The sequence below is a fragment of the Myxocyprinus asiaticus genome, chromosome 45, assembly GCF_019703515.2.
Source record: "Myxocyprinus asiaticus isolate MX2 ecotype Aquarium Trade chromosome 45, UBuf_Myxa_2, whole genome shotgun sequence".
Taxonomy (NCBI): Eukaryota; Metazoa; Chordata; class Actinopteri; order Cypriniformes; family Catostomidae; genus Myxocyprinus; species Myxocyprinus asiaticus.
In genome coordinates this window covers 10,327,940-10,352,912 of record NC_059388.1, presented here as the reverse complement: position 1 = coordinate 10,352,912, position 24,973 = coordinate 10,327,940, and the positions used below count along the sequence as shown (strand labels likewise).

Genomic DNA, 24,973 nt, shown 5'->3' with positions numbered 1-24,973 from the left:
CCTTGAACTGAAATATCTTAAAGTGAATACACTGTTAAATTAATCTTGTAAGCATCGCCAACTTCCTCCCAGTCCACAGTTTGTGCACAGTCTTTGGTCTAACATCATGTTTGCAATATAATCAAGTCTGCGAGACCATCAGGGATTGCTTGTTAGCATGCGTGTGTGTTTGTGTGTACGCGCGAGATGCCGCATTTCACATGTCAGCTGATTTCCACAGTTCAAAGGCCTGTCAGCCGGCATTGCGAAAACCCCCATCATCGCTGCAGATTTGTGCATATGTGTGCGTGTTGCGTAACTTGGCTGCCCTCTTTTGTTTCAGAACTGAAGGGAAGACACATCTCTAAATTCAAATAAAAGTAGTCTGCTGTTTGAGCTTGCACCAGCTACTTGACTAGACAATTAGTTCTGTCACTAGTTGGGTCTGTGCCGACAAGTCTTTGCTAGGGGTCAGCCAATATTGGATTTTGCTGATACCGATAATTAAAGTGTTGGAAAAAAGCCAATAACTGATTAATCATCCAAAAGTTATGGATATATTGAATTTGTTAAAAAAAGGGAACTATTGTCGTTAAATTTAGCTGATAACCGATAGTTTATAAAGCAAATATCGGTGCCGATTAATCGGGAAAATCGATAAATCAGTTGACCTCTAGTCTTTGATCTCATTGCTTCAGTTGTGCTTGTTCTATATGGTGACAGAAGGAAGACAATTCCTTTATGTTTATAAAAGTCATTTACATAAACATTAACCTGTTGACTAGTCGATTACTTTTCTGGAAGACTAATCGACTAGTAAAAATAAGTACCTTTGCGGCAACCCTTTTTTATTTTACATCTTAAAGGGATAGTTCACCAAAAATGAAAATTCTGTCATCATTTACTTACCGTCATGTAATTTTGAAACCTGCATGACTTTCTTTTATCTGTGGAACATCAAAGAATATGTTAGGCAGAATGTTAGCCTCAGTCATCATTCACTTTCATTGCATCTTTGTTCCAAACAATGAAAGTGAATAGTGACTTAGGCTAACATTCTGCCTTACATTGCTTTTTGTGTTCCACGAAGAAAAGAAAGTCTTAAGGTTTTGCCCTCTTGTTTCAGAACTGAAGGTAAGACACATCTCTGGATTCAAATCAAAGTTGTTCGTTGTTGTCTTTAATACCTTCACACTCAAGCTCCTACAATGTTTGTTTCTCTGTGAATATTTACCACAGTAGAGAGTGAAGTTCCGCTCGATATTTTGCAGTCTTCTCTCTAGTTTACCTGTCATATCTGTCTCTCTGTTTTGGTGTCTTTCTCTCTGATGGTGAGAATTCCCTGGGATGGCAAGTGAATGAATAAACACAACTAGCATGCCTCTCTGTCTGTCACTCCAGTTTCAGTGCATTTCATCATTTCTGATGCCGTCACTGTCAGCGAGTGCTTGAAAAAAAAAACATGCAGACACTCTCCGGGAACAGGTGGAGTTATGATTACAGAAACAGATGTGTAGATGGATTGATGGATGGATGCAGCTTAATCTATTGACAGCTGTGTCAATACAGGAATTGTGTCGGTTTTCGCAGTGATATTGTACAAATTAGCTAAATTAATAAACACAATGTACTTGCAAAAGCCCAAAAACATCGAAACGCAGCACTCAGCGGTGTTGATTGACGTTTTAAGATGGTCCCTTACCACATCCTCCACAGTTTTAGGATGTTTTAGCTCAATCTGTTGACTTTTCAGACAATCCCTTAGAGGGTATGCACAAGTTTCATTGAATATCAAGGTTAAATTAACGATCTTGAACGATTTTGCAGTGACGTCATCAGACCAGCTTAAATATGGGAGAAATCGCATTACATATTGATTCGATACGGGATGCATCATTTTATCTTTAAATATGGGATGATCCCATATTTTACAGGAAGGGTGGCAACCCTACCAATCGCTAACTTTCATTGAAAATTAATAACTTCTATTCACTTTGTCAACACAAATTGCTCAAACAGTCCTTCTAGGGTATTCACAACTCTGTACAAAACTGCGTGAGTGCAAGTGTTTGTTTTCAAAGAAAGAAGACATATATGGCGTTATTGATGAGTGTTATTTTGGGAGACAGAGTCTGGCAGACAGCAGATGATGAAGCAGATATGAGTGTTTGTTTTTGTGATGACACACACACTTAACCCATCAATGAACTCTCAGATTGGGAATAGTGAGTCAGTGAATTAAAAAGTAGAGAGATTTTCATCCTAGTCTTTAAAAACAATTTGTTCTTGCATTGCAAGTTAAATTGTGAAATATGTTGCAATTCTTAAAATGCCACAGGCCAACTGGCTTTTCAATTTTTTTATTTATTCACTAAAGTCCATTTTTACTCGAATTTGTCAGTTGGCGAGTGATAATTTTGGACCCTGCCTTTCAACATTCATTCATATGAGGCATATAAGACTTTATACTTTCCTTTGTTTCCTTTTCTCCCTTTCTACCTTCTCGCTCCCTCCACCTCCCTCATTTTAGTAAAGGTCAAAGCTTTTAACAAACCAAAACAGTTGCCTGTTTTTACTGCAAAGGGCAGGCAGATTTTTAAATAGCAGCATTATTTAAATATTGTGCAAACAGAATGCAAATATTGAGGAAAGTAATTAGCTTGAGCTCACAATTCTAAATTCTCCTTAGTTGAACCCAAAGGCCTCCGTGGTATCAGCTGGATTGACTGTGGTGTGGGAAACGGGTGATTTTTTTAATGTAATAATGTGATATGTCAGTGTCCTCATTTGTACGTTTCGCGTTTTTTGCCTTTTCTGTCCTTTTGTAAACATGTTTACTTCAACTCTAGTGCTTTTTTAGTCTAAGTGATGTTGATAAATCAGTTAGTCACTCTACCTGAAAACCCAATAATAATTTTTAATGAAATTGATAATAAAAGGCCTTAGTAGCCGCGTTTCCACTGTCACATCTGGGGCTTCATTGTGCCTCCTTGGGGCTTCCTCGGGACCAACAGCCAAGCCCCAGAGAAGGATATAGCTGCAGGCAAAGCAGGGGGTTGGCTGGGTAGCTCAGCGAGTATTGACACTGACTACCACACCAGGAGTTGTGAGTTCGAATCCAGGGCATGCTGAGTGACTACAGCCAGGTGTCCTAAGCAACCAAATTGGCCCAGTTGCTAGGGAGTGTAGAGTCACTTGGGGTAACCTCCTCGTGGTCACTATAATGTGTGGTTCTTGCTCATGCGCGGTGAGTTGTGCGTGGATGCCGCAGAGAATAGCGTGGGCCTCCACACGTGCTATGTCTCCACGGTAACGCGCTCAACAAGCCATGTGATAAGATGCGTGGATTGATGGTCTCAGACACGGAGGCAACTGAGATTCCTCCTCCACCACCCAGATTGAGGCGAGTCACTACACCACCACGAGGACTTAGAGCACATTGGGAATTGGGCATTCCAAATTGGGGAGAAAAGGGGAGAAAAAAAAAGAATGCCAACTGGGAATTGAGAGGGGTCAGTGTCAAAGGTAGAGTTTCACTGAATCAGGTCAGAGGTTTCAGCACCAGGATACTCATTTCCCAATTTTTCATATCTAGCTACCAGCTTACCTTAAAAGATCAACAGAGAATGGAGAATTGTCAATACTGGTCAGTTGATGAAACCAGGGCTCTTCTGAATATTTGGGCATTGAAAATGTGCAATGTCAGATCAACAGCACCTGACGAAATGAAGACGTGATTAAGTATATTGTCACCGAACTAGGCAAGTTGTGTATCCAGCACACAACGTTGCAGGTTCGGGAAAGAATTTAAAAAAAACTTGCGGGCAAAGTACCATACAAATCCGTGTTCATTTCGAGGGTTAGGCAGTCTCCAGAGTCATACCTCAGCTTGAATTTCCCTCTTGCTTGTGAAATGGGCGGGGTGTGTGACATTGACACCAGGGTGGTGTATTAAAGGCGGGTTTTAGGGCAACGCTGCAGGGCTATTGGCCCGATGGTGGGAACGCAGATCGATTTTGGTCTCGCTGCTCTACCACTGAGGCTCTGGCCCCGGCTGACCAGTTGAAAACCTTGGCTCACACTGGCCCAATAAGCGAAAAGCAGTTAGTGTGTAGGAGCTGATCTGAGAACAGCAGAATGTTTTTGTCTGTGTAGTCTCGCATAGCCAGACTTTTGACTATTGGCATAAAGTCTGGTCCATTTAGCAGCTTATTCTGGCTAAGAATTGCCTGACATTTCTTGAACAACCTGTCAAACAACCGACTACAATTTGGTTAATTTTTACAGGCCATTTAAGGACGGTTTTATTTTAAGCAGCTGATACCACAATAATTGATAAAAGAAGCTCATTCAAATAATTGTAATTAGTTCTTCTTCAAAATCACTCCCATATCTTGTAAACATGACTATTTCAAGGCAGACTGAGAGTTGAGAGAAAGAAACATAATTGGAATGGCCTATTGTTGGGAAGTATGCTTGAAAAATTAAGTTAGAAGAAGAATATCTATAGTGTTTACAAAAAGATATTATGCACATGCTCATGACACGTTGCAGCTGTTGTGCTCCTGGGGATGCAGGTTCAGGTCTGGCCTGTGTCATTTCCAGATCCCATTCCTACCTCTCTCTCTCTCTCTCTCTCTCTCTCTCTCTCTCTCTCTCTCTCTCTCTCTAATAATTATGTATAATTATAATTGTTTTTTTTAATTATTTTTTTAGATAAGTTAAGCTGAATCAAAAGCATTTGTGACAATGTTGAGTACCACAAAAATTATTTTGACTTGTCTTTAAAAAAAAAAAAATTCAAAAGTATTGCCACAAGACGTAAACAATATGTGTTAACATGATTTCAGTGTGATAAAATCGCTTGCTAACCTTTTCTGTGTAAAGTTATATCCACTTTTACAGCGTTGTCATGACGGTGTAACACTGTAACCCCTAAAATCCTAAAACGATTATAAAAACGATGATTTAAACAACTTTACAGCTCAGATAATACACAAGATTTAACAGAAAAAAATAATGTAAGAGTTTTATAAAATTATAAGCTTCACATGTCTGACTTTAAACCCTCCAAAAATTGGCCCCATTCACTACCATTGAATAGTGTGTCTCACTGTAACCTCGATTTTTGCTTTTTTTAAAGGAGGAATGAGTAGAAATTATATTTTGTTGTAATCAACATTATGCCACTAATGCTGTTGATTGAGCTTCACTTGTATTGAACTAAAAATATTAATGTGTTCATTCTAAATATATGGATTGAACTATGCACTTGCTTGTCTTCCCAAGTTGGACATTTTAATAAGATGACTAACAGCTCATAGCACAGCAGTAGAGTAATATCCAACACGGCTTTGATCTGTCTGTGTGTGCGCTAGATAGATTAATTGAAAACATAGTCTATGTCATTGCCAATTTACAAGTTGTGTGTGATTTACACAGTGTCTGGTATGTCGCTCTACTCAATGTACAGTTTGTGTATTTTTTTGTGTGTGTTTATATGTGCTTGTAATTGCACTGAGTTTGCTTGTCACTTTCATCTTGAAGCCCAGTGAATATGCATTCTATATAGAGCATGTGTATTCTAGTGTGCATGCTATATAGAGGATGTGTATTCAAGTGCAAAAGTGTATATGTATATTTTAGTCTATAGATTAATAATATGATTTCAGCTAGCTGACACAACATATTGTTGTGTTGTTAGCTTAAGCACATTTTGTTTGTCTAATTGTAACTTTGATGAAGATGAGATCACATTTTATGACCAGTTAATGCAGAAAACCAGCTAATTCCAAAGGGTTCACATGCTTTTTCTTGCTACTGTAAATGTATAAAGCCTGCTTTTAGGAGCATTAAAATTATTAAAATCATGCACAATTTCTCAGCAAATTCTCATTACTGTTATTCCAGAAAATCACAATGCACACGCACAACAACTGTAGTTTAAATTTTTACTTAATAATTCAAATAATGTATAATTCTTTTCTTTGCAGTACACTTATGCAGATTAGATTTTTTCTGCAATACAGTAGGCTACAGACAATTATGAGTGCTCATTTGTCATGATAATAATGTCACAATGCCCAAAATAAATATTCTGTTCTTATAAACAGGCTTCATTTTCTTTATGCAAAGTATAATTTCTATATATATATATATATATATATATATATATATATATATATATATATATATAGTGCTGAAATATTAGTTTTCATGAGTTTTCTTAAAAAAGGAGTTGCGATAGCCTTGCAGTATATAATGATTTCCCTTTGCATGTTGAATAAAATGTTATTGTGTTTAATTTTTATATTTGTTTGTTTCCAGAGCTTCCTTATGGCTGGGAGAAAATTGATGACCCTATTTATGGAACCTACTATGTTGAGTAAGTTCACAGCATTCTCTATTATCAAACATAATCAAACCGCACTTTGGATCCCTATGTTCTGACACAGCTCTGGATGAATTGGTTAGATTGCTGCCGCACCATAGCCAGCCAAAAATCAGCTGGTCTGTTGTTTCCTAATTCAGTTCCCAGTGTGTGAGTGTGTGTTTGTATGTGTGTGCCATCATTTGTCTTGCTTAATGCACAGTCTGGGGTGAGGAGGGACTATTTATAGTATAGTTTGCTTGGCTACTCTTCCTCCCAACACAGAAGAGAACAGAAGGCCTATAGCCAATAATGCAGCTGTAGCAGCATGTGGATACACAACCACAAACATTTTCTTCGAACTGCCTCATAAATGTTTTGCAGGGCTACATTCACTCCTGTTGTCTTCAAATGGGATTATGGCATGTTTGGAACACCACCCCAAATTATTTCATCAAATTGAACCATGCAGTCACAATATATCCATCCATCCATCCATTGGTATCTATCTGTCTGTTGGTCGGTCGGTCATTTGGTCTGTCTATGGAAGGGTGAATAGTAACTGTATGGCTGTGTGTTTTATGTTGTGGTTGATGACAGCTGGGGGAATGTGAAGCTGCATCTGGTGTGAAATGACTGTAATTCACTGTAAATATGTGTCTGGTGGCTTTTCACAGAAGACATAATGAGAACATAATGCATAAGGATAATCATTGCTTAATGTGTATTGTTGTGCTCTCTGTATTTTATGTAGCATAACTTTACCCTTACAACTGATGGTTTAAAGGTTTGAATTGGTTTAACAAATTAAATTAAAGTGCACTCTGCCTGTTTCTTCTTTGCCAAACCTAATGCTGATGTGCTGTAAGAAAATGTGAAACTGATCTTGGATAAAGTACTACAAATATTTTTTTGGATAAAGAAAAATCTGATTGCTTATTATACTTTGATCAGTTGTATCAATCATCAGGCCTTAGTCCCCAAAATAAATCAAAATCTATCTACCTCAAAAAATGTATCTTGCTTTGTGTTGGCACAAAGCTATAATCACAAATGACACATCTTTACAAAGAGTCATTACCCCTTTTCAAAAGAATGGCTCTTAATGGGTCCTAATTGTCTTTGCCATTTGCAAATGACTGTTTTTATCAGCACTCGTCAAAAAGATTGAATTAACACTGACAGTGTTGAACAGACTGTCCAGAGATCCATTTCCCTTTAACAATGTTCTGATTACTGTCTGAGCCCATTGTCGGATCATTCTTTAAACAAAGATAAGGACTAATTGGGCTGATGTTGTACTTAATAACCAGAGCCTGTTCGATTTTAAATGAGTTGTTAAAATGTGTTAAAATCAACACTAATGCTTTCAGTTTTTATTTTTTGGGCAAGATAATTTGCATTGATCAGGTTTTTCAAAGATGAAAGTACATTTAGCAGTCCCAACGCAAGGGGTAAATTGCATTATATATTGTCATAGCCATGATATAGAATGGATAGCTTTGGTCAGAAGGATAAATGTTATTGTTGCTATTATTACATTTTATTTTTACCAGGTTAGTCCCTTGGGATTCAAATCTTTTTAAATCTCTTTGAAAGGGATCTGGCCAAAATGGCAGCTTCAAACATTACAATGAACAGTAAACACTACAACCATAAAATAAGTATGAAAATAAATATGAAATATAAATATGAAAAACAAATGTATTGACTATACATAATTAACTATACATTAAAACACTGACACTTTGCAAAATGTCTGTTTTAAAAGTCTTGGATTTGTGTCCTAAAACCATTTAAAGGCACTAAAGTTCGTAATTTCATAGTTTTTGAAGTGTGCTCCAAGCAAAAGTTTAACGGTAGTAAACACCTTATTTTCCAAACTCAATCCTTGTTTTAAGCACTGAGGCACATATAATACATCAATACTACTTTTTAAGTACACACGTGTGGCTGGTTCAAAATTTTAAAACATTTAAACATGGTATAATGTGTTAAATGGAGCTGCGAGTACTATTGGTATGTAGCTGAGAGCACAGCATAAGCTATCTGTGGCTAGCTAGGCTAACTGGGGCTAATTGCCCTGCTGAAGTAATACAAAAACTAGCCGAAGGTGTTTAGCTGGTTGCAAAGCTGGCCTACCAGCTTAACTAGCTGACAAATGACCAGCAAGCCAATTTCATAGGCTGGTTTAAACTGTTTTTTTTTATTTTTTTTTTTATTGTAGGCTTACTCACCCTCAGTTAGCCAATGCTACTTAGCCTCAGCTACTTAGCCTAATGAGACCATTATTGTTCTTAATAAATGCTCAAGATGGGAGATGTGTGAACACTGTGAAAGATAAGTGTGTTCCAAATCATTGAAATGTTGCTGAGCTTTTCTGCTTATACAGGAAGTTCTTTTAGCACATATTCTGTGTTGGCTTGTTCATTTGTTAGTATGTAGCTTCTCTAAATTTCACATGTTTTAAAACAAACTGTTGTATGAGTTTCTGTATGCAATTTTCTGATTGCAGTCACATAAACCGAAGGACTCAGTTTGAAAATCCTGTTCTAGAGGCCAAGAGAAGACTACAACAGCAACAGCAGATGCAGAGTCAAGGCCTATCCTCTCTCCCCCTGCCTGCTGTCTACAGAGGTAAAGTATTATTAACATTCAATCAAATGACAAATTGAATTTTATTGTGTGGTACTAACAGCACAGCGGTATGCAAGTCTAGTTAAAATGCCATGGTGTTCCCAAACTCTCCTGCTTAGCCACACTGATGATATCAAAATAACACTTATTTGCTCTAAATGCAATGATATGTTTAAGGTTAAATATGGTGGAATTACTGTTTTTTGTTCATGTCTGTCTCCATAGTATCACATTTGAGCTCAGACTTTGGTAACGTTCCATCTGTGTGAACTTAAGTTCAATTGTCGGGGTTTAAGACGAAATATGAAGCTTATATTTTTTAGCACTTACATTAATTACTATGTACAAATGTGTATTTGAAGTTGTTAAATCATAATTTTATACTACTTCCATACACCAAGACCTTTGGAGATACTACGTCTTCAACTGTACAGTTGATGTGCACTCAAACTGAAATGCTTCCTGTTCTCTTTGAGACCCTGTTATCCATTGAGAATGTGTCCCTTTTCATTATATGATCTTAGCAGCGTCCTCATTATGGTTAGGATTTCTAGCAATAATTCCTGTCTCAGCTAATCCATTCAGCATGGTCATGCTGTTACCGACATGAAGTTAAGGGGCAGCACATGTTCAGCCAGAAGGGGGTTAACAAGAATTACTTTTGCTTCCTCTTTTGGTCCAGCTTTCAGAAAGAGCATTTACCTGACTTACATAGTCATTAGACAGACCAGTTATGGCCTCAAATATGTTGTTGCTGAATTGGCTATATTGGACATTGGTGAGTAACATTTATAACAAAAGTCCCATGGTAATATAGCTTTTCCACAGTTGTGACACTTGAAATCTCTGTTTTAAATAAGATCTTGTGACCACAGGAGAGATTGACTTTTTAGCATAAATCATGATGTAGTTTCATTGCTACATCTACAGTACCTTTCTGGTGACTGTGATTTTGCCAAGTATATGTTCCTGAAACAGTTTCTTTTGATTGTTCTGGAACAACATGTCAAAATGCATAGTCCCAACCCTAACCATAAACAAATTCTAAAATTAGAGGGAAATAATTGGTTTATAAGAATGTAGTGGAACCCCACCTAACCCTAACCTAAGCCTAAACACTAAACCCTAAAGCCTGATTCATACTCATGGATGAACTAAAGCACCCTAGGCGAACGAAGCCAGCGTTAATACTACGCACTAGGGGCCTGGATAGCTCAGCGAGCAAAGACGCTAACTACCACCCCTGGAGTCGCGAGTTTGAATCCAGGGCATGCTGAGTGACTCCAGCCAGGTCTCCTAAGCAACCAAATTGGCCCGGTTGCTTGGGAGGGTAGAGTCACATGGGGTAAACTCCTCGTGGTCGCTATAATGTGGTTCTCGCTCTTGGTGGGGCACGTGGTGTGTTGTGCATGGATGCCGCGGAGAATAGCGTGACGCCTGCACTCGCACTATGTCTCCATGGTAACGCGCTCAGCAAGCCACGTGATAAGATGCTCGGATTGACGGTCTCAGATGCAGAGGCAACTGAGATTCTCCCTCCGCCACCCTGATTTAGGCGAGTCACTACGCCACCACGAGGACTTAGAGCACATTGGGAATTGGGCATTCCAAATTGCAGAGAAAAGGGGAGGGAAAAAAAAGAAAAGAAAAAAATACTACGTCATTTAAAAATGTTTTTGTTGAGGGTAGTGTCACTGAAGGCTGTCAACTCTCTGGCAGACCACACATTAGGTAAGCTGTCTTGAGAGACGGGCTTCAAAGTTATCCATTTTAACCACAGTAACCTAGGTAACAACTCCTCAGCTGGTACGCATGATTGTAAATAAAAATAGTCATGTCGAAACCACACCCATGATTAGTTTCAACCAATCATCAATGCTATTCGACCAGCTGAGTTCTCCTAGGTCAAGAATTTCAGAGATGAAAACGAACAAGAGAAATATCATCAAGCGAACACATTGGCAGAAGAAAAATGTACTGCATTTCATCATCATTTGTAGGCGAACTGAGTGAAGCCTGTTCGACCAGTAAGTATAAATTAGCCTTAAGCCTAACCCTTACCACAGCCTTATGCTTAACCCTGAACCTAACCCTAAAATCTGATTGGTTGATTGGAATATTGTTCTACCTTTCTAAAAGATAAAAAAAAAAAAAAAAAAAACTTCCTAAACCAGTCTTAGCTGGTTTAAGCTGGTTTCCCATCCTCGTCATGCTGGTACTCAGCTGGTTCAGCTGGTCGGCAATCTGGTCTCACAGAATGACCAGCTGAAAAGTGTCCCAAATCCCATCAAAACCAGCCTACAGGTCAGTATGACCAGGTTGGGTGACCAGCAAATCTTAGGCACGTTCAATTAGGATGTTGATCCAGAAACATACTTGGCAAAATCACCTTACATTTCCTATTGAAACTTAACTCTTCTTTGTGCAGTGGTTCTCCCTTGTATCCTCAAATGACATGTATCCATTTCCTGTGTGAGTTGAGGGTTTTTCTTCTTTATAACAGTGGAGGAGAGCCCCTCCTCTGCTACCTTACCCAGGGCCAGACTGGCATACGTGGGTCCCGCTCCCGAGCGTTCTCACAGTCTCACTGACCTGTCTGAGGCCCCCCTGTACCGGGCTGGTGTGTTTGGACTGCATGGTACGTCCCTGAAATGGCACCCCCTTGTGCAGTGGAGGAACTACAGCAGAAGTCTCTTTCCTGGCTTTTTTGCATAGTTCTTAAGTTCCTCCACGGAGTATTCTCTCAGTTTCTAAACCAGTGGAGGCTATTTTGTTGGCTTTATTTTTATTTATTTTTTTTTGGTTTTTGTATTTTCTTTTTGCCTGCGCTTTTAGGATACGCATGAGTACATCTACCCTGCCGAAAACACCTGCATATCTGGTGACCAGCATATGTTGTGTTGGGGATGTTGGTTCCCAGCATGGGATGCTGGTGTGCTGGTTTCTTCCATCAGGCTACCTTATCTAGTAAGGATGGGACAGGATGGTCGACTAGTCGTCTAAAACCGACTTGAATAGAGATTAGTGAGATCGATTAAATAGTTTGCCCAAAGATTAAAATTCTTTCATTATTTACTCACCCTCATTTCGTTCCAAACCCGTATGACTTGCTTTATTTGCGGAACACGAAAGGAGATACTTAAAAAATGTTGCAATTGCTGATTTCCATACAAAAGCAGTTGATAGTGACTCACTTTAAAGCTTAAAAAAGCATCCAAATGAGTCATAAAAGTAGTCCATGTGACTCATGCATCATATTCCAAGTTTTTTGAAGGCATACAATCCCTCTGTGTAATGAACAGGCTGAAATTTTTTTTGATATACACTCTCAAATCAAACCAATGTATTGCAAAGCCTAAATCAAATATGCCGATATGTCAGTAACACCAGACCTCATTGGTTCTTACGTGTCTAATGACCAAATGTCATGACATCATGATGCAAGAACCAATGAGGTTTGATGTTACTGATGTGTCGCTGTATTTGATTTATGCTCTGTATACAGAGAGTTGATGAATTATTTGATTTGAGAGTGAATAACAACTTTCGGTCAGTTTCAGTCATAATACAAAGTTAATGTTATTGATTCAGAAGACTTGGAATATGTTGAATGAGTCACATTGACTACTTTTATGATACTTTTGGGTGCTTTTATAAGCTTTAAAATGAGTCACTATCAACTGCAATTGTATGGAAACCAGCAATAGCAACAGTCTTTAAAATATCTTCATACAATTATTACTTCCCTAAATGCATCCCTTTAAAGCATTGCCACTACAGCACAGATTTTATAAAAATTTACCACCTTCAACAATAAATAAAGACAATTACCGTCAGCCTTCAAATCACCTGCTGTGAACAATGTTCCCTTTATTATGCAAAATCTCTTATTTGTGAGGAATATGATGGTTTTGTGCAATAAACTGTAATAGTTATTTAGCCTATTATTATTTTATTTGTTGAATAAGGGCTAAACTTAGCACCCATATGCTTTGTTTCTGACTAGTTAAGATGACAGAGGTTTTGCCATTCGTGTCAAACAAACATAGTCCTAACCATAACATACCCCTAAATCTATTTGAGAATAGGTTGATCCAGAAACATGTCCTATTTAATGAAGTCATGGTAATCGACTAGTTGTCATTCAGACAACCCACTTACTAGTCGATTTCGGAAATATTAACTTTTTCTACAGCCCTATAGAGCACAACAGTGCCTGCGTACTTTTCTTGGTTCCATAAGTACTTTTACCATTCATATGTTTCCATAGGGATTTCCTAAAAGTCTTCACAAAAGAGTTCTAAGCCATGAGCCAAACCAACCATCCCTGAGGTGAATCACAACTTTACTTACTTTGATTTAAATCAAAAAAGTAATCGGACAAAAAGACAAATTTTACGCTTTATGAGGGCACGAACTACAATCCCATGAAGCATTGCAAATTACATAATTGAATTAAAAACAATAGAAAAATATAAAATTATTGATTTAAAGTTGTTGATTAGAAGTATAGAAACAATATATTTAAAGTGTATTGCAAAATATTCAGATATACAGTATACAAATAGATGAGTAGTTGAAAGTGAAGGGAAACTGACTCCATTGCGTCATTCCCAGTGCATCATGGCAGACACTTTAGAGCTCTTTTGCTGTGCTTTGTTGGCCTTGATTGTATTTTCTCATCAGGATCATGGATTGTGTAGTTCTTCACCAGAAATTCCTCTATTAAATTTATTTATTTTATTTATTTATTTTTTTAATGAAGATGAAATAATGCAGGCTGATAGCTTCAACAGACGTGCTTACCATCGATTAACAACCTCAGTGCTCAAGGTCTTTGAAGGTTATACGTTACCATTAAAAATCAATTCCGCTATGGAAAAAAAATGGGATTTTTACTTCCGGAACCAGGCTGTTGTGCTCTATTATCTAGCTTAACCAATACCAACTTGTTCAACCAACATAGATTATGTTGGTTGATCAACTAGACCAGCTCCTAGCCAGCCTGGATCAGCTTGCGAACTTCATGCAGGTTTAAGCTGGGTTTTCAGCTGGGTATCTGGACCAACTGTTGCCCCTAACAAACGCATAGCAGAAATGGCTAAAGGTTTACATTGGACCTTGATGGTTGACCAAACAAACTCTAAACAAGAAAAGGAGATGAAGTAACTATGAAAGGGATCTTGTAACTCCATACAGTGTACTGAAGCAAGCATCTCTAGTTTTGTAGAAGCATCTCTTCAGTACAAAGGTCCTTGTTGTGCGATTGCAGCGAAAGAGCTTCTCCAGAATGGTTTATAAGGATGCTTTTCTCCTCTCTGAGAGAATAGAAGAACCCGTCTGCCTGTACTGGTTCTTCTCCTGGCTTTTTTTTTGTTTTTGTTTTTTGTTTGTTTGTTTGTTTTTTGCTTAAGTCTCCAGAGACAACCCTGGTCATGGCTAAACAACATTAAATGTAACATTGGAGTGTGTTTGAAGTGCCAAAGTGAGGCTTGAGCAAAAAACAAGCCATCCTTTCCCACTCTTCTGTTGTATGTTTGGCTGCAAGCAGAGTGCTTGGCCTTCTACCCAGGATTCCCCAATGTGGCGTGATTGGCTGCTTGTAATGATTTTGAAGTGGCTTACAAAGTACCCCATACATTTCTGGATATCTTCAATTGGCATTGCTTTATTGTGAACTAGTGTGTTACTACATCTTTTTTCCCTGGCAGAAAAGCCTCGATTCACACGGGACCCCACACAGCTGAAGGGCAGCTTCCTTTCGACAGCTCTGCAGAAAAGCAACATGGGATTTGGCTTCACCATCATTGGCGGTGACGAACCGGATGAGTTTCTACAGGTCAAAAGTGTTATACCAGATGGGCCTGCAGCACAGGATGGGAAAATGGCTACAGGTAAACTCATACATGCTTTCATGCTGGCAGGTCGACGTTTGAATGGTGCTAATGTGCTATTCTCACTCAAACTGAGTTCCCAGCTGGCTATTATCTCTCAGTCTCTGTTTGTGTCCATACGACTGCTGGGGTTGCAGAGTGAAAATGTCATTTTATTGGTTTATAGTGCGTTAGAGACAGTCAGGGGTTAAGTGTCTTGATGGACCGTGTATTTATTGGCACTGTGTGTATGTGTGTGTGTGTGTGTGTGTGTGTGTGCTGTCTGTAACAGGGGAAGTGTCTATTAATCACATTGTGGCTTATAAATCCTATAACTTTAGCCCAGTGTAGTTGGGAGTGTGACTGTGGCAGGATTACTCAAAACTCAAACACACTATTAAAGCAGTTTTGAGGGTAAGGTTTCTGTCAAAAGAAACTGTAGTGCTCTATGTATTTATGTTGTAGTGTGTTGTGTGGTACAAACGAAACAGTTACCACTGTAGCACCCTGCTTCATATTCACAACCCACAGTCCAACCTAACAAATGTGCTGGAACACAGTTACTATACTTTATTTTTTTTATTTTTTTTATATATATATCTAAACATACTTGTTTATATGTAACTAATAACAATTTTAGTCATTTAATTTGTAATCAGTTCTGGATTACAATTCCAAAGTAATCTACCCAGTACTGTCCTTTTGTAAATCAGATGATAAAACCACACAGACAGCGCTAGAATGTACAATGTGCAATAAACAAAACTATCAGTGGACACATTGATTCTTAGTGAAATACCCCTACGTTTGTTTCAAACTTTGTTTTTATATATTCAGAATATAGACTGCATCTCCCAGGATGCCACTTTATTTTTATTATTGTTGTTGGTACTGGTGAAAATGATCCTCTGCTCCTTTCCTCTCCTCTGTGTACCTCTCTTCCACCCTTCCTGCTCCCCTGGGCTCCTTGTCCTACTTGTGCTGTTCCACAGTCACACACACACACACATAATTAGACAGTGCTGTGGAGGAGCTTCAGGTCCATGTTAATGCGAAATTCCCAATTCTGCTAGATTAGGGAGGCTTGCGGTGCTCAGGGAAGAAACCTACTCACAGATGAGAGCACATAGATGAGCAACACCAGTGCAGGGGAATGTTACGTTTAAAAGTAATGCATCCCATTTTTTGCATTACTTCTAACAAAAGCAACTAATTACTTAAAAGTTACATTGTTGTATATACAGTAATGCATTTCTTTTGCATTACTCTACAGTGTGGCACGAAACAATTAAAGCCAATCAGAGCATGGTTGACATTTATCATACAGCTATGTAAAGTGGGATTTTAGACCAATGAGATTTCACTTTGGGTGGGCTACCCAGCAAAAAAAAAAAAAAAAAAAAATATATATATATATATATATATATATATATATATATATATATATTTTTTTTTTTATTTATTTATTTTTTTTCAGTAAAAATATCTAAACATCCTTAAAACGCTATGAATTTATTTGAGAGGCAAAATGACGTAACATATTACGTTTTGTTTTCATATAAAATCGAAATACAGTGAGGATTATGCTTAAGGAAAAACGTTTTAAAGACATTTTTTTTTTTTTTTTTATCATTTTATTTATTTTGGCATTTATACAATTTATATAGACAGTTCAGTTAACCCAGGATTATCTTGGAATTAGGCTGAAGACAAAACTTATTATGTCTACCCTTTTCATCTCTCTCATTTTCCGTTCTCTCTTTAAATATTTCCATTAACAATTATAAAATATATTTCCAGATTGTTTGCTGATTGTGAAAGAAAAATGTACTTTTTATTTATTTATTTATTTATTTTTTACATTTATTTGGGCGGCTGTGGCTCAGGTGGTAGAGTGGGTTGGCCACTAATCACAGGGTAAAAAAAGCACTATATAAGTGCAGACCATTTACCATTTCTTACCCCACTGGCAATTTTGTTATTATTATTATTCTTTTGTTAGATTTGTTTTGCTAAATTTTGTTAGACTTTTTTTTTTCCTCCCCTTTTTCTCATCAATTTGGAATGCCCAATTCCCAATGTGCTCTAAGTCCTCATGGTGGTGTAGTGACTCGCCTCAATCCAGGTGGTTGAGGATGAATCTCAGTTGCCTCCGCGTCTGAGATGTCAATCCGCGCATCTTATCACATGGCTTGTTGAGCACATTACCGTGGAGACCTAGCGCATGCGGAGGCTTCACGCTATTCTCCGCGGCATCCACGCACAATTTACCATGCACCCCACTGAGAGCAGGAACCACATAGCGACCACGAGGAGTTTACCCCATGTGACTCTACCCTCCCTAGCAACCGGGCCAATTTGGTTGCTTAGGAGACCTGGCTGGAGTCACTCAGCACACCCTGGATTCAAACTCGCGACTCCAGGCGTGGTAGTCAGCGTCTTTGCTTGCTGAGCTACCCAGGCCCCTTGTTAGACTTTTCTGAAAACAAGACCAAGACTACCACAATGACTACCTGTTTAACACCTCATCCACAATTTACCATTAATGTGACAAACATGACATATATTGCTCTTTCCCCTTTCCTCCTGGCCAAGTATTTGCTGATAAATTAAATCCATCATGCGGACTGCTGTGATCTTTTGCATGTCATACTTCACTACCCGAGTTCTGCCATCCACCCTATACAAGCGCATAATAGATGCCTCCATGGTGTATATGTTTACTCTGCCCCTCACAGCTGCGCCAGAGTCCTCTCATAAAGAACTTAACAAGCACATAATGAGTTGAATCAGGTGCACTAGTATGCTGCTTAGGGACAGGAAGCACATGACTCATAAGCCTGCTAGAAGAGCTCTGCATATATTAGATGTTTAATGCTTCATTCACATAAAGTAGAGTGTCTGTTGTTGTTGCTCAGCGACAGTGTGCGGTGGATTGTGTATTGATTGTGTTCATTTAGAATTCCAGTGGCAGAGCAGGTGCTCCTCTGGGCTTCCTGGCATGCGCTGACATGAGACGACTCAGACGTTTGTTCTCAGAGCTCTTCTTAGTTAGTCTCTGTCGTTAGATGTACGCAGCCCCTCTTCCCCTTCAGACACTAAAGTCTGTAGTGAAGCAGCAGAGTTTATAATGTTTATTTATCTTGAAATAGGGTTAGCGATATAGATAAAAAAATATATAGGGGAGACCGGGGCTAGTTGTCACACGGAGAAGTTGTTACAAGGGCTATACAGTATCTCAGTAATGATAGGATTTGGGGTGAAAAGTAAAATTATGCAAATTTGCTACTGGTGTAATGGCAGGTTCCATTGCGACAACTTACCCCATATACTGTGACAACATGCCCCGCTGTTTGGGGTAAGTTGTCACAAACATTCAACATGTGCACAATGAACTGTATCTTTTTTTCCTGGGCAATAACAGTGAAAATGTTCATAGCTTTTTTTTGTAGCCAAGACTCTAAGGTACGTGCCTATAGAGAAACTGACTTTCAAAAATAAACCTGTGAAATGTTCACTGGAGTAAAAAAAAATTCAACAAACGCCTTTTGAAGATATTCAATAAATATCTCGATATGTATGGATTGGATTTGCTCTGAAATGAATTAAAAGGTATTCAGAAGTATAGCCACAAGATGTAAACATTATACATGTTAACATGACTTTACCAGCACTGCATTTGCAAGTGATTTTATCACATTAAAATCACGTGAACATGTATAATCTTTGCATCTCGTGGTTATACTTTTGACATTTTTGACTTTTGAGTAGTTTAATTTATACAGATTGGCCCAGTTTACTTTTATTGTAAGGGCCTCACTTTAAACCAGATTCTTTTTTTTTTTTTTTTTTATAAATGCATTAATAGAATTTATTCTTTGCTGTACTAAGACCCTCTACACATTTTCTGCTGTTCCCTGTGTGTTTTCTGTGCAATCGCTCACAATTGCTGTTGAAGACTCATGCTCCATTATATAAATATTTGTTCCCCTATGTTGGTCTTTTATTATGGTATGATACATCTCTGATAACACTGCCCTTAAACACCCCGTAATGACAAAACCGTGATTGGTCGCTTAACATGTCAGTTAGATGGCTTTTCCTGTCTAAATTGGCGGTTCTTGGCCAGCTGAAGCTGCTATAGAGCCCACACCTATGCCATTGTCATAGATCTGGCTATGTGAGACTAACAGCACTCTTGCTTGTGTGATATTGCTTTAATAATGTTTTCCTCATTAAATGAATAAAAGAACAAGAGTTAATCATCATTTCATTTATATGCAACAATATAACAATAAATTGTACATATATATATTTATTTTTTTTACTAAATCATTCTATCATGTGAAAACTGCAGTGACTTCCATTAACATTTCTGAGTGATCAAGTTTATTTTCTTTAGTTTTTAAACCGCGTATTTGTATTTTCGATTTATTGAAACCAACAGCTTGAACTGATTCACTTTTGAACTGAACTGAACTTACCAACTTTATCTCCATACACTATATGACCAAAAGTATGTGGACACCCAAACCACTCCCATATGTGCTTGTTGTACAAGGGCATTAATAGGTAGCTGTTCCTTATGTTGCTGCAATAACAGCTTCCACTCTTCCCACCACCAGACTCAGTAAATTATTTCTTTTTGGACCATACAAGATTGAATAGCTGTATGCTTGATTGTATGCATCAGTGTGTAGCTGGAATAGCCAAACTTGTACTCGTATGACCACATAGTTTTAGCATGTAGTGTATTTTAGGATTGAGTTTGAATTTTAAGTGGATGGTAATGCCTTGTTTGGATAGGTGTAATGATCTGGTTTGCCCTGTGCTGGTTTGGTCTAGATTGATGCTGACACAAAGCTAGGTGTGGCACAGCGGGGTCACACCGCTATCATTTGCTCTCCAGAAGCATGTGAGATTATTGATTGGGACGCAAGAGGCTCTAGTCAAATGTCGAACGTATTTGCCAAGAATAATTAAAATTCCTGCACACTACTCACCAGCCAGGAGGGGCCAGGCCCATCGATAGGAGCGTATGCCATTGCATGAAATGTCGCTTGGAAATGGATGCATTGCACCAGTAACAAACAGACACACTCTGAGACCCAATGATCTTGTTTATCTCACAAACACATTGACCGCTCTTGCTAGATTATTGAGGTTTGCTCATAGCCTCATCTTATTTCCATAACAATGGCATTTGTAATTATTTGCTTTTATCAGCATTCCAAGACAGAGGCCAAAGCCTAAACTAGATTTGCATTTTCTGCAGGAAATACCAGAGATTGCAATGCAGAAAAAGAATAAAGTCAAAGGAAAGGTTCACCAAAAATAGTCATTTTTGGGAGAACTATACCTTTAAGTATGTGGGTATTTGAAAAAGACTTTTGGAAAATGTACAGTAGTGTGACATGCTATATTTCGACTATTTTAAACAGTGTACAATGCCACACACATGAAAGAGGAGGCATCAAACAAAGAGTATGTTATTTCCACAACTAATGAAGCGTACGTCTTATCTGTAAATTACTGAGGAAAGAGTAAAAAAATGAGTGACAAGCCACAAATTGAACAAGTGAATGAAGTTGGAAGGTCTGGTAAGCAGTCTTGATGAAAGGGAGGTAAAGATCACAATTAAAGCCTGTTGTTATATGAGAGATACTTCAGTAGGATTGAGAAAAGAGTTTTTGTGCCTTCAAATTTGTGTGCTGTAATTGTCATAGTTGCCAAGGGAAACGACATGAATAAATATTGGATGACTTAAAAGCTGGCCAATTGGCAAAAGTTTTTCATCCTGATTAGAGAGAATGTTCTTATTAGGTAAAATGTTATTATGTTATTTGACTCAATAGCTCTGTTCCAGAACCTAGTGAGCTGCTTTGCTGTCTGCTTCTACATAGGCAGCTGACATCTGCCTTTCTTTTGGGCTCACTGCATAGGTAGCGCAAGGACACGTGAAGCGCACAGAAGACTCGACTCACAATTTATTTCAATGGAGTTTGCTTTTAGCACGTTGCTATGCTAACAATACAATAATCAAATAAGTATTACAGTTAGAGCTGTCAAAGTTAACGCGTTAATGTGTGTGATTAAAAAAGTTTAACGCGTTAGTTTTTCTTAATCGCGATTAACGCATTTACCATTAATAAAGCATAAACCAGCATATACACTGGTCGGAAAATGGCAGAACTTTTGCTCCCAGAGTCATTACACTGATGCTCACACCACAAACACACGCACAGTTTCAGTGATCAGATGATGGAGAAAGGACCTCTTAAGGCTATTTGTTGTACAAAACAAGCCCAGATGGGACTTGTGATATAAATCAAGTACTTTGCAGCCTCTGTTAGGTGCAATTTAATTACCACAGAAGCACGTCAAGTCTTAACTAACACCAAAACGCAGAATGAAATGTTTTTTGAAAGTGCTTTTCATGTGGAGTTCAAAGCGGCGCATGACGCTAATGTAGACACCCTTATGCGAATCGTGAATGCAGCTTCACGATCGCTGTAGCTACAGTCTGCTACAGCAATCTGTGGAGGATAAGAGTTTAAGAGATATAACACGCGTTACAATGAAAGTGCAACTTGTAGTTGCATAGTCTTTTCAATTACTCAACCTCCCACTTAGACTTTAGGAAATGTTTAATGTTACTTGAATTGGTGCCATAATCTTAATGTGGAATACTTTGTTTGGAAAATGTTAATAAAGCATTAATGTTACATATTGTTTTCTTTCCTAAGAAGGAATTAAGTGCATTTTGACAGGAAAATAAGTATACTGTATATAGAGTAAAATTTAAGCACTTTCAAAATCTGCAGTTAATCATGATTAACTATGAAAAATTATGCGATTAATCGTGATTACAAATTTTCATCAACTGATAGCACTAATTAAAATACATAGTACAATACATTTTGGCTGAAAAAGTCCATTTTAATTAGATTGAACTACAGTACTTTTTATCGTTACTTTTCTGTATCGAATGAATAAGCATATTTATAATCAGCATTTTTCTCAATTCATCCATCTTGGAAGAACTTTTTCACTGAGTTTGTCACAATGTATTTTGATCATTGCATTATCCATGAAGTAGAGGTCAGCTACCCGACCCAACAAACCGTCAGGTTTCGGGGCGGGTTTGGGTCAGTTTTTCAAGTATAACTACGGGTTCATGTTGGATTCACATTTGTAATTAATGAAAAAATTAATTATTAGTATTATTATACTGTATATATACTGTATATATGCCATACTGTGCAAAAGTCTTAGGCACATAAGATGTTTCACAAAAACATTTGTCTTAAAGGGATAGTTCACCCAAATATAAAAATTCTCTCATCATTTACTCACCCTCATGCCGTCCCAGATGTTTATGACTTTCTTTCTTCTGCTGAACACAAACAGAGATTTTTAGAAGAATATCTCAGCTCTGTAGGTCCATACAATGCAAATAAATGGTGACCAAAATTTTGAAGCTCAAAAAAGCAAATAAAGACAGCATAAATGTAATCCATATGACTCCAGTGGTAAAATCTATGATAGGCATGGGTGAGAAACGGATACATATTTAGGTCCTTTTTTACTACAAATATCTACTTTCACTTTCTTCTTCTTTTGATTTTTGGCGATTCACATTCTTTGTGCATATCACCACCTTCTGGGTGGGAAGGAGAATTTATTGTAAAAAAAGTACTTAAATATTTATCTGTTTCTCAACCACAGCTATTATATTGTGTCAGAAGACATGGGTTTAACCACTGTAGTTGTGTGGGTTACTTTTATGCAGCCTTTATGTGCTTTTTGGAGCTTCAAAGTTCTGGTCACCATTTATTTGCATTGTATGGACCTACAGAGCTGAGATATTCTTCTAAAAATCTCTGTTTGTGTTCAGCAGAAGAAAAAAATTCACTCATCTGACATGGCATTAGGGTGAGTAAATGTTGAGAGAATTTTCATTTTTGGGGGAACTATCCCTTTAATGCTGATGCAGACCTGCCCGTAAAGGACACATGAAATTATGGGCAAAACGAGGTATCTTAAAAGCCACCATACTGTATATATGCTGCTAACCTTTTGAACAACACTTAGCATTGGGAGCATGCCTCTGAATCCTTAAATGGTGTCTAGGTAGGCAGCTCACTACATTCTGGAACAGCCCTAATATCTGTTTCTTTGTGCCTATTTATTTTTTTGTCTCTAGGAGATGTAATTGTCTACATCAATGACGTTTGTGTCTTGGGCACCACCCACGCCGACGTGGTGAAACTTTTCCAATCGGTCCCGATTGGTCAGAGCGTAACCCTTGTCCTGTGCAGGGGTTACCCGCTTCCTTATGACCCTGAGGATGCAGCCAGCACCCTTCTATCCCCTCTCGGCCTCATTGAGCGCCCTCTACTGGTCAACGGTCGAAACAGCTACGACAGCTACATGGAGTACATGTCCCGTACGGCTCGCTTCATTGACCCCCTTCAAACGACGTTGGGACAGCCACACCCTGGAGACACCCACCTGGACACCGGACCGCTCAAGGACAGCATCTCCATGGCATCGTCAGGAGTGGCCGGAGGAGAGCTGCTGACGGTTACCATGGTGAAAGGAGCGGATGGTTTTGGATTCACCATAGAAGACAGCAATGGAGGGCAGAGGGTAAAGCAGATTCTAGAGGCGCAGGGATGCCCGGGGCTGTGCGAGAGTGATCTCATTGTGGAGATTAACCAGCAACCTGCGTTAACACTGTCACACACGCAAGTGGTGGAGCTGCTGAAGGAGTGTCCAGTTGGAGCAGAGGCCACGCTGGTCATACAGAGGGGAGGGGCAGGTAAGGCAGCACATGTTTGTGGTGGTGTGGGTGTTTTGGGGATCTTTTCGAGACCACAGAAACTCATTCGACAGTTGCTCTTAAAGCTCAAATTCATTCAGTGCATCAAAGCATTGGCCTAACTGTAATTTAGAATAGTGATAGTTAAGCAATATCATCATAAGAGTGCTGTGGTTGTTGTTGTTGTGCTGATAGACTGAATAAAAGCATCATTGCAAGTGTGATATTCCTTTACGCTCATTTATTGCCACCTACTGGAGTAAATATGCAATCACCAGAAATGGTCAGTGAGTAAATTAGTAAGTTAAATTGAAATGAACTATGAATCAAAATCCCCACCACTATTCGGAAAGCCACGAACATTGAGAAGCTAAGTGATACAAACAGTAAAGCGTCACAGTGCTGTTGGAACGTATATCAGCACTCTGAGAACACGTCCAATCAGATTCGACCAATTTATCAGCCAGGCTTATTAATTGGCCGCTGTTTGGTCATTTTGAGATTACTCTGGGTTCCCCATCCTCAAAAATCTCAATTTAGCCCCTGTATAGATCTGTGGCAAGTTCTCCAAGACGCTTGGAACAACCTACAGCAGGGGTCGGCAACCTACGGCACGCGGAGGGGTAATCACTGGCACGCCAGCAACAGTGAGAGAGAAGTAGACTATTTTATTTATATAAATTCCACACCTGCATTCCAAACTACATCATGATGTAATCCTTCCTCATGGTCACGCAGCATGTTTTCATGAGCTGAATGGGAGGCTAAGCAAAAAGTTAAAATGTGACGCGACTGCAGTACACCCAACAGACTCATGCAGCATGTGCAAGCCATTAGCGCATTACGAGCCGGCAGCCCTTCACATTCGGTTAATCGCGCAAGTAAACACGCCCACTTTAATTCAGTCAGGCTGCACAGATGGCAGCCTACATTCAGTGTTTCATTTGTTTCTTTTTGCTTTCAGAGCAACATGTGATGTAATAAGGAAAACACCACTATTATTCCTTGAGATTTCCAACCCAGCATACTGGTACACCCTCTTTAAACCATGTGAAAATTCACATGCAGGATCATGATTATATCATAATCATCGGGTTTTGCCCAGATTTTTCACTCAATCTGTTATGCTGATAATATCATGTCAAAAAGGTTGCCGACCCCTGACCTACAGTATCTGCTGTTTTAAAGGCATACGGTCCAACTGAAGAACAAGCAATTTTTTTGCGTTTCATTTTCTGCGACCTTCACTGCACAGAAAAGCACGGTGGATAAAAATAGACTCATAATTAG

General features: G+C 38.6%; 1 protein-coding gene across 1 annotated transcript in view; it reads left to right on the top strand.

Moving 5' to 3' along the window:
* LOC127435396 (membrane-associated guanylate kinase, WW and PDZ domain-containing protein 2-like) overlaps positions 1-24,973 on the top strand; it is a 311,603-nt gene that overhangs the window by 220,614 nt on the left and 66,016 nt on the right. The window contains exons 7-10 of the mRNA XM_051688849.1: positions 6,307-6,364; positions 8,865-8,986; positions 14,698-14,880; positions 23,066-23,683. Of these exons, the coding sequence (XP_051544809.1) occupies positions 6,307-6,364; positions 8,865-8,986; positions 14,698-14,880; positions 23,066-23,683 (981 nt within the window). The remainder of the gene's footprint in view (positions 1-6,306; positions 6,365-8,864; positions 8,987-14,697; positions 14,881-23,065; positions 23,684-24,973) is intronic.